Below are 11,354 nucleotides of genomic sequence, written 5' to 3'. Positions count from 1 at the left end.
GACTTGCTTTTATTTATCTTTGCTTCACCCAGTGCCTCCCCCAGTACTTCCTTCGTTGACTGACAAAATTTGAACTCAGTAACTAGAATGGATGGAGAGCTGGAAGGAACGTGGTCAACCTCTCCCCATCCTTCAGCCTTTGCAGCTGCTCCCTCCTCCCTTCCACCTCTTCTCCACCTCCATCTGAATGCCAAAGCCACGAGTTCCCAGACAGCTGCCAGAACACTCAACCTCTCGCTCGCACGGGCCAAACGAATATCACTATTCCCTTGTACTCCTCACGACCTTTGACACAATTATCTGTGACAAATTGACTTAAAGTGCAGCTGCAGGAAGAGAAACAGGAATGTCTCGCTTGGCCTTCTGGGAGTTGTAGTCCTGCAGACCCCCGGGCTGCCTGGCTGGTCCTGGAGCTGCGGACTACAGCTCCCAGGCCTTCTCCATGTCCCTACCGCACAGGCTCAGAGCCCCATGCCGGGAGGAGGTGGTTACATTGTGTCTATTGTATCCCTGGGCTTGTGTGTTTGTACATTTCTCAGGACGTGAAAGTGAGAGTGAAAAGCATGGCAGATGAACAAGAAATCATGTGCAAATTGGAAAGCATTAAAGAGATCAGGTAAGTGGAACTTTGCAGCGCCCTCCCAGTCCCCTCCGAAGCTACCTAAATCCCTGACTGCGGGAGAGGGCTGCTAGCTACGGAAAGTGTCTATTGTTGGGCTACTTGCGGAGGGGGACTGAAAAGGATCCCATTCACCACGGAATTCAAGGATGGGAATGAGGCAGGGGAGAATCGGAACTGAGACTATCAGAGAGAGAGAGAGAGGCAGACAGAGAAACAGACCTACCGAGAGGAATCTCTTGCCAGATGTGTCTGAGAAAGCCAGATGCAGACACACGGTGTAAGTGTGTTTGTGTTGGGGGGGGGGACGGGAGTGGGTGGGTGTTGGTCCAAAGACAGCTTTTTGCTTCTTGGGTGGGAGTTGGGGGAATGGCATTCTTGGACACATTATTTTTTAAAGTGTTTGTAAGATGCAAGGTGTATTTGGCTCCTTGCTCTTTAGGTGTCTAGATTTGTTTCTTTCAGTCTTCTGTTCAACTTCAGGACCTCGAGCTCCGGCGAGCCTTTTGAGAGCAGAGTCTAACACATTGGGGCTGGTGGCGGCTGCTGGGGGCTGCAGACTGGGGATGCGGAGGAATCCCTTGCAGGCCAGGACAGGGAGGACAGAGAGCACTCGCTCTTATGTATTTTTTGCTTTCACTTACCACTTTCTACCTCTCCTACCCGGTGCTTGGGAAGGGGGATGGGAGTGATGGAGACTGGGGAGGCAGTTGCCACCTGCAACAGTTGCTCTCAGGCCCCAGAGGTGATGGGCGAATGGGCGGGATGCAAAGTGCGTGTTGCCTGCGTCCCCTACCCCTTTTCTCCAGGAGTGGCATTGGCTAGGCAATGATGCTGTCCTTGCTCAGAGCACAATAACGCCAGTTGAGTGGACTGCCTGGGCCAATACCAGGCCTTCCTTCACCCACTCTTCTCTGCCAGAACCCCCTCCCCGCCACTGACCCGACTCTGCCTCGGCTTCCACCCTCCTTCTGAGGGTGCCCTGGGTTGGGCCGTTCCCTTTAGTGTTTTCCAGGAACCTGAAGAAAAATGAGGGAGGATATCAAGTGTGTCCCTTTAAGAAATAAGAGTTTGACCAAGAGATTTAACTCTTGGAGTGAATGCCTTGGGTGAGACTCACACAAGATGGTGGTGGTGGGGAAGCACCTTGGCTTTTTTGTCCTTTGCAGGGGTTATATTTCTACTTCTGCTGGAGAATAAAAGGAAGGGACTATTATTTATTGAGCCCCTAGTGTGCCAAGCCGCTTGACCTACTATTGCGCATTTGGCTATCTGAGAACTTCCTACACTTCCTTTACAACTGGGAAAATGGAGGCTCAGAAAATTTAAATAATTTCTCCAGAGCCAAACAGTTTGAAAATGCCAGATTTTGACAAGAACCCAGTCAATTTGTGTGCAGAGGCTCTGTTCTTCCCACTCTATCCCTTCAGGGCCTAGGAAAAGGTAGACAGGGTTTATATTGCAATTTTTTTTCTGCAAAAGAATCAGGATATAGGGAGTGAGACACCTTGGTGCAGGAAAATGTCAGCTGTCATAATAACAGTGCAGCTAATAAGAAACTTATGCCTGCAAGTGAAGAGCCTAGACTTATTTTTACCAGATTTTAAAGGAATCCCTACCCAACCCCAAGGGAAGGAACAGTTGGGAACAAGGAAAAGTGACCCCTTCTAGTATAGACCAAATGGGGGGCCATGGCTTCGACCCTCACCAGTGTTAAACCTGGCATTCCTACCACTACTAGCTGGGATGGGATCCTAAGAGGCCTAAGAGAGGCCAGAACTCTCACCCTCAACCAGCAATAACAAAGATCCTCTCCCCAACTTGGATGTCAATCAGAGACCCAGTGGAGAACCTGGACTTGTACTGCCCCTCTTCCCTGCAAAAGTAGCACATCAGAGGAGGCCTGCAAAGACAAAAGTGTTAAGAGAGATCCAGAGTGTCCAAATTTAATTGAAAAAAAATTACTTGCCATACCAAGATTATCAGTTTCAGTGGCAAGAGGAAGTAAACAGATGCCAGGGTTGAGAGGACACAGAGGTTGGAATTATCTGACAAGGATTTTAAAGCAGCCATCATAAAAATGCTTCAGGGAGCAATCACAACGCACTTGCAACAAATGATACAATATAAAATCTCAGCATTTAAATAGAAAGTCTCAAAAAGAAATATAAAACACAAGGAAGAACCAAGTGGAAGTTTGAAAACTGGAAAAAAATCTCTAAAAACTCAATGGATGGGATCAACAGCAAGATGGAGAAGACAGAGGAAAGAATCAGACAACTTAAACATAAAACAATAGAAATAACGCAGTGTAAAAACACAGAGGGAAATTAAATGAAAAAAGAAGAAAGAAAGAAAGAAAGAAAGAAAAGAAAAGAAAAGAAGGAATTGAGCAGAGCCAGATCCTCCAGACTTGTGAGACTATAACAAAAAATCTAACAGTCATGTCAACAGAATCTCAGAAAGAGAGGAGAAATAAGGCAGGACCAGAAGTACCTGAAGAAGTAGTGGCTTAAAACTTTCCAAACTGAGCAAAGGGCATAAATTTCTAGATCCAAGTAGCTAAGCAAACACCATCAAAAAGACCCAAAGAAATTCATACCAAGACACATCATAGTCAACCTTCTGAAATCAGAAGCAGAGAAAAGATGTAGGAAACAGCCAAAGAGGAAAAACATCTTACCTGTACCTTCAGGGAAAAGAAATAGAAAGTCAGCAGATTCCTCATCAGAAACTGATGAGGCCCTAGCAGGAAGTAGCACAACATTTTTCAAGTGCTGAAGGAAAAGAACCGTCAACCCAGAATCCTATGTGCAGTGGTAATATCCTTCAGGAATAAAGGGATAATCAAGACATTCTCAGATGAAAGGAAACAGGGAATTTATCAGTAGGAGGTCTACCCTATAAGAATGAAAAAAGTAAGTCTTAAAACAGAAAAGAAACAATAAAAGTAGGAACCTTGGAAGAAAGAGTACAGTTGGCAAAAACATGGGTACATACAACAGAATTTCTTTTCCTCTTGAGTTGTATGAATCCTGTTTGATGATTGGATCAAAATTTATTACATTGTCTCATGTGGTTCTGAATGTATGTAGAGGAAATAGTTAAGACATTTATGTTAAAGCAGGGAGTATAAAAGAATGTAAAAGGGAGGTAAATTTCCATCTTACTTATCCATTTATCTGTTGAAGGACACTAAGAATTCTTCCATATCTTGGCTATTGTAAATTATGCTGCTATGAACACTGGGGTGCATGTAACTTTTCGAATTAGTGTTTTCATTTTCTTTGGATTATATACACAGGAGTAGTATTACTGGATCATATGGTAGTTCTATTTTTAGTTTTTTGAGGAGATAAATTCTGTATGTTGTCATTTATATGTGGAATCTAAAAAATAAAACAAATGAATGAACATAGCAAAATACAGAAACAGACTCACAGATATAGAGAACAAACTAGTGGTTACCAGCAGGGAGAGGAAAGTGGGTGAGGGGCAAGATAAGGGGTAGGGGATTAAGAGAAACAAAATACTATATATAAAATAAATAAGATACAAGTATTGTAAAACACAGGGAAATAGTGCCAATATTTTATAATTTCAAATGGAGTATAATCTATAAAAATATTGAATCACTATGCTATACATTTGAACCTAATATAATATTGCATGTCAACTATGCTTTAGTTAAAAAAATTATAGATATATCAAAATGAAATTTGAAGAAAATGTTCAAGTCACCCACAGGAAGGCAGGGCAAAGAAAAGAGAAAAAACTAAATCAGAGAGAAAAAACAGGTAACAGAAAATAAAATGACAGACTTAGCCTTAACATATCAATAATTATGTTGAATATAAATGGTCTAAATACACCAATGAAATGACAGTCGATTTAAAAACATGACTGAACTATATGAGAAAGGGTCAATCCATGAAGAAGACATAATTCTAGATGTGTATGCACCAAAAGTGATTTAAATTAGCCTTCTTTTGATAATTTTACAGTAATATGCAAACGTTATATCACTTGGTTTAAGAACTGAAAATAGGAAAAGTATTACAAACACAACTCGATTTTCACACGTGGACCAGTAAAACATGTATGAGAGGTGGAGAGAAGGAAGGGGTAGAAGGAACTGGAGAAAGGAACTAACATTAGTTGAACACCTACTGATTTAAAAGCTCTTAGCTCATTTAGTGTTCAACTCTTGCTAATGGAAATCTGTGGTAGGAATTATTATCCCCATTTTACAGATAAGGATACTAAGGCTCAGGGAGGTTAGGTAACCTATCTATGGTCACACAGCTAGGAAAGGAAGAGAGAATGTATCCTCTTATTCACATGGCATATGCATTTCAACAAATGCTGATAATCTAATTAAGCATTATTCACAGTTCTTCAACTGCTCTAATCCTAAATCCCTCAAAGTTATAAACAAAGCAGCCTATTTCTGTTAAAAAAATAATTTTACTTCTGTACTGAAGTAGCAGTGATGAGGATAATATCACCCAAAAACCTGATTAAGTCAAGCTAAGAGTCAGACACACCCCCAGGCACAAGCACAGAAATATACACATTCATAGTGACACACATTCATGTACATACACACTGATGGCAGAATTTGAAGTGGAAAATGTCTCAGGAATGGATTCTTCCACCACAAATCATTCCCCACTTCTGACTCTGACCACATGCTCACAGCCCTGTCTTTCCTCCTAACCCCAACCACACTCCAACACTATGCTGCAGACCTTGGGCCCCAAGTCCCACACTGGTCTATTTTGCCCATCAATTTCTTGGGCTTCCAAGTGGTGATGAAGGAGCATGTGGATATGTGGAAAGGAGAAGGAAAGAATGGAACAAAAGAGGAGAGATGGAAAAGAGAGAAGGAAAGGAGAAGAAGCCATGAGGTAAAGAAAGTGAGTGTAGCCACTGCTAGAGCAACCAGAGGCCTTCACCAGCTCCCCAAATACATACTAATATTTCCTTAACATGCACATGCCATTCATACACACACATTGCACACATCCATGCCCTAGTGCACACATATCCATACACAATAAACTTTCCTCACTTAAGAAAGGAAAAACTCATTTTGGAAGTAAATATTGTAGCATTAAGTAGGTCCTCTTAAGTCTTTTCCTTAAGTCTTCTCTTTTTCTCTCTCTACACATTCTCCTGAGTTACCTCTTATACTCCTACAGCTTCAAATATTATCTTCATATCTCCAGTCTCTACCCTCTAACTTCCTTCCAAGCTTCAATCTGATATATCCCACAGTCTACTGGGCTTGTCCACCTGGTTGTTCCACAGACACAGCTGAAGTCAATCAACTCTTAAGACTTTGTCTCTTCCTGCCCCAATCCAGCTCCTCCCACTAAACCACTTGTTTAATGCCATCATTCTCTGCACAGTTACCTCAGATTGAAACCTGGATATTGATGCTGATTACCCTTGCTTTGTTATAACTCACATTTGATCAGTTAGCAAGTCCTACCTTCAACATCTGGCTCATATTCATGCCCCACTCTCAACCTCCACACTCACTGTCCTGTTTTAGGCCTTCATCATGACCAACCTGGATAATTATAATATTGTATCGCTTTCTACCTATAGAATTGCTTTCTTGTCTTCAGTCTGCCCCCTATTTTTAATTCCATCTACACTGCTATGAGAACTACCTTCCTAAAGCACTGGGGTTACTATGTTATTCCTCAAACACATTCACCGATTTCCCATTGCCTGTAGCAGTATTTTTCAAAACACAGATCATGAGCCATTAGTAGGTCATGAAATGAAGTAGCTGCTAGTTGGATTTGTAAAAAAAAAAAATTAAACAAAATAAGATAGAAAATATCAGCATACATTGCATAAGAAATGGTAGGTGTTCTCTGTGGGAACTTTTGTTTCAGTTTTCTATCTGTGTTTGTGTGTATTGGGTCACAATATAAGATTCATTTATCATTGTAAGTCATTTCCTACTGTATGTCCATAAACATTTGCCTATAATTGTTGCCATGGCATTCATGTCCCTCTCCCCCACAAGTCTGTCCCAGACCTACCTTTCCAATCTTATCTACTACCTCTGATTTTCATTCACCTTATTCTTTATCCACACAGAAGTTCCTCACTGTTTTATATATTTCCATTTTTCCATGCCTTTGCTAATGTCGGTCCTTCATTCTTTTTTTTAATTGGGGTATTTTTTTTTTAATTGGGGTATTTTTTAATTTAATTTTAATTTAATTTAATTTTAATTTAATTTAATTGGGGTATTGTTGCTTTACACTGTTGTGTCAGTTTCTGCTGTACAGCAAAGTGAATCAGCTATAAATATACATATATCCCCTCTTTTTTTGGTTTCCTTCCCATTTAGGTCACCACAGAGCATTGAGTAGAGTTCCTTGTGCTATACAATAGGTTCTCATTAGTTATCTATTTTATACATATTAGTGTATATGTCAATCCCTATCTCCCAATTCATCCCACATCCTCTTTCCCCCCTTGGTGTTCATACATTTGTTCTCCACGTCTGTGTCTCTACTGCTGCCTTGCAGACAGGTTCATCGGTACCATTTTTGTAGATTCCACATATATGCATTAGTATACGATATTTGTTTTTCTCTTTCTGACTTATTGGGTTGGCCAAAAAGTTCATTCAGGTTTTTCTGTAAGATGTTATGGAAAAATCCGAATGAACTTTTTGGCCAAAACAATACTTCACTCTGTATGGCAGTCTCTAGGTCCATCCACATCTCTACAAATGATCCCATTTCATTCCTTTTTATGTCTGCATAATATTCCATTGTATATATGTACCACATCTTCTTTATCCATTCATCTATCAATGGCCATTTAGGTTGCTTTCATGACCTGGCTATTGTAAATAGTGCTGCAATGAACATTGGGGTGCATGTGTCTTTTTGAATTATGATTTTCTCAGGGTATAAGCCCAGTAGTGGGATTGCTGTGTCATATGGTAATTCTATTTTTAGTTTTTTAAGGAACGTCCATACTGTTCTCCATAGTGGCTGTATCAATTTACGTTCCCACCAACAGTGCAACAGGGTTCCCTTTTCTCCACACCCTTTCCAGCATTTATTGTTTGTAGACTTTTTGATGATGGCCATTCTGACCAGCATGAGGTGATACCTCATTGTAGTTTTGATTTGCATTTCTTTAATAATTAGTGATGTTGAGCATCTTTTCATGTGCCTCTTGGCCATCTGTATGTATTCTTTGGAGAAATGCCTATTTAGGTCTTCCACCCATTTTTTGATTGGGTTGTTTGTTTTTCTGGTATTGAGCTCCATGAGCTGTTTGTATATTTGGGAGATTAATCCCTTGTCCATTGCTTCATTTGCAAATATTTTCTCCCATTCTGAGGGTTGTCTTTTCGTTAAGTTTATGGTTTCCTTTGCTGTGCAAAGGCTTTTAAGTTTCATTAGGTCCCATTTTAAAATTTTTGTTTTTATTTTCATTACTCTAGGAGGTGGACAAAAAAGATCTTGCTGTGATTTATGTCAGAAAGTGTTCTTCCCATGTTTTCCTCTAAGAATTTTATACTGTCAATTCTTATATTTAGGTCTTTAATCCATTTTGAGTTTATTTATCTGTATGGTGTTAGGGAGTGTTCTAATTTCATTCTTTTACATGTAGCTGGCAGATCCCTCTTTCTTAATGCCCTTCCCTTATTCCAAGCCTGTAAATCCTACTTATTCTCCAAGGAAGATCCAGAGCAAACACCATCTCTTTTTCAAAACCTCAAATTCTCTAGTCCAAATGAATCACTTACCCCTTTGGGCTCTCACAGGGAGATTTATTATAGCACTCAAGTTATTCTGCCTTATGGTAAAGTTTTTCTCTTTTTTTTTTTGCAGTACACGAGCCTCTCACTGTTGTGGCCTCTCCCGTTGTGGAGCACAGGCTCCGGACACGCAGGCTCAGCAGCCATGGCTCACGGGCCCAGCCGCTCTGCGGCATGTGGGATCTTCCCGGACCGGGGCACAAACCCATGTCCCCTGCATTGGCAGGCAGACTCTCAACCATTACGCCACCAGGGAAGCCCCCTATGGTAAAGTTCTGAATTGACATGAGTCTGTCTTCCTTCCTTCCTTCCTTCCTTCCTTCCTTCCTTCCTTCCCTCTGTCATTGTTGTGGCAGCTTCAGCAGGCTCCACTATCACCTCGCTTGAAAACTAAGTCAGCTTTGGCCCCAGTGCTCACTCAACAACAAGTCACAGAACAGCTGGCAACTCTGGGACTTAGGAATGGGCAAGTCAAGCCAATTCTGACTACAGGAGAGAGAATGCAAGGGAGTTGACATTTGGTGCTAAGCTATAAGAAAGTCTTCAAGGTGAACTTTTCAAAGAAAACTTCTTTTCCAACAGTAGCTGCTTTTCCAGATGCACAAATAGATATTAAATGGAAGAACACTTGGTACTTAGGCAATGTTCTCATCAGACTAGAGTAGGCAGGAAAAGCTGGCTCCTTTTTTTTCATTCAGTTACATTTACCAAGCACCTGTTCTAGGTCATACACAGGGCTGGGATATTCTCAGAGTCTAAGATGAATTAGACCTCTTCTCAAGGATCTTAGAATCAAGGTGAATAGCTCTGATCTCTCCCCTGAGTTCTGTACTGACATATCCAACTTCCCACTTAACCAACCCCACTGGATATATCACTGGCACCTTAAACAGACCCCAACAGAACTGTCAACTTTACCCGCATCCCCACCCCCACTCTCCTTTCCTAGTCTCCCCCATCACTAGTAAATGTCACCCCCATCCCCAAATCTGGAATCATTCTTCATTCTTCCCTCTATTACTCCATGTATCCAAAACACTAGCACAGTGGTTGTCAAACTTGGGCGTGCATTAGGCTCCACCTGGCGGGTGGTTGAAACCTAGATTGCTGGGTCCCATCTTCAGAGTCTCTTATTCGGAAGGCCTGAGAATTTGCATTTCTAACAAGTTCCCAGGCAATGCTGTTGCTGCTGGTCCAGGGAACACACTTGGAAAAACCACTGCATTAGTAAGACCTGGCGGATTATGCCTATATAATATATTCTGGATCTGTCCACTTTCCACCATTCCCTTAGCTCATCAACAAATCTGGGCAGTTTTCCATCCAACTCTGCTAGCCAGTGTCTTCACTTTGTCTGCCCATCCTCAAGTCCTACAGGTCCCAGCTTTCCTACTCTGCTTGTTGAGTGAGTGTTGGGGCTAAGTCACTCCTTAAGCTGGGTGACAGTTGAGCCCGCCAAGTTTGTCCCAGGAATAGATGATCCATTGCCCTAGAACCTCTCCTGCTCTCTATCCTTCCTTCTCCACATTAGTCAGCAAAGAGCCATTGGAAAGAAGTTAGCCAGCTGAATATTTTTGTCTTGGTCCAGGACTCTGTCTGGAGAGGCTGTGGCCTAGGGAGGTCAGGAATCTTCATTCAAGATTTAAGTAAGACTGTAGCCCCAGTGATTGTGGAAAACCCTAAGGAAGTATTCTGTGGATTTCCTGGGATTCCGTGGCCATACCAGCTGCGCCTTAGCCTCTTGGGAGGATTTCATTAGGACATTTTCCATATAAAATTGGGTCTTTAATGACTTGGATGCTTTCCTCACTTGTAGGGCCAAACATTCCACAGATTCCATCTCGTGGAGGCATCCAACAACTCTTTGCAGGGCTACACTGAGTCCTACTTCTCAGGTAGATAGAATTTCCAAGCTTCCAAGAGGTTCCATGATGTGCCCTATTTCACCCTTAAAATTGGTGACTGACTGATCCAGGACAAGATTCACCCCATTGGCTTGTTTTCCATGCCTTGAAATAAATCATATGAGGAAAGTTCCTTGGTATGGTGAAAAGGTCATCAGGTTCAGCACACTGGATTCTGCACTTCCTGGCTTTGTGATGTTGGGCAGGTCACTTTACTTCTCGCAGCCTCAAATTCTTCATCTGTAAAAATGAAGCTAAACACACCTAATTATGTGGTCATGATGAAGATTAAATTAGATAGCGTATCAAGTGCCCAGCACAGTTGCTGGAACATAGTAGACACCAAAAATAGATAGATAGATAGATAGATAGATAGATAGATATTTTTATTAAATAAATCCTTTCTTAACACCCAATTCCTTCCCAGTTTCTGGAACTTATACACTCTTAGTAAATGTTAACTGAATGAATTAAAGCCCCCCACCCATGGTAATATCTTTCTTTCTCTGAGACTACTGAGATTACAGTCAGTACCCTGGACTTACCACTTATTTGCATTCATTATTGTCACTCCAAATGTAATTGTTGAGCCAAAGCAGTGTGCTAGATGACATGGAGTTTACAGACAGAAATATGGCATGGTGTCAGTTTCTAGAAGGCTCTTATATATATAATTATCCAGATTTCAAATTGCTTCATTTGAAAGTCTGTACATGTAGAGGACTCAGAGGACCATAGCTGCATGCTCTTGGGCTAGTTCCTTTCCCATTCTGGACATTTGTTTCTTCATTTCTGAAATGAAGAGGATAGATTTTATTGGTGGCTTTGAAGTAATGTTCTGAGGAGCCCTGGGAGTTGCAGGGAGGTGTATCAAGGGCCACTCTGGTAGAGTCAGGCAGGGTTGGATTTGAGGAGAGAATAAAGACTCTGGGACCCACTTCCACTTGAACCATAATAGTTATGATTTGATCTATTTTCTATATTGGACCACAATCAATAATTTTACTTGAAGGAAGGGGTCTTC

At 41.5% G+C, this 11,354-nt stretch overlaps 1 protein-coding gene across 3 annotated transcripts in view; it reads left to right on the top strand.

Annotated features, from left to right (window-relative positions):
- Nucleotides 1-470: 470 nt before the first annotated feature.
- Nucleotides 471-11,354, top strand: part of ZC4H2 (zinc finger C4H2-type containing) — a 34,105-nt gene continuing 23,221 nt past the window's right edge. For 2 of the 3 annotated variants that reach the window (XM_079911419.1, XM_079911420.1), the window contains exon 1: nucleotides 471-616. In XM_079911419.1, coding sequence (XP_079767545.1) covers nucleotides 564-616 — 53 coding nt within the window. In that variant the 5' untranslated portion in view covers nucleotides 471-563. Of the gene's footprint in view, nucleotides 900-11,354 lie in introns of all 3 variants that reach the window. The other variant, XM_079911418.1, reaches the window with a different exon arrangement.

The sequence above is a fragment of the Stenella coeruleoalba genome, assembly GCF_951394435.1.
Source record: "Stenella coeruleoalba genome assembly, chromosome: X".
In the NCBI taxonomy this organism is placed as follows: Eukaryota; Metazoa; Chordata; class Mammalia; order Artiodactyla; family Delphinidae; genus Stenella; species Stenella coeruleoalba.
Note: the sequence above shows the minus strand (reverse complement) of the source record. Positions and strands in the feature narration are given on the sequence as shown.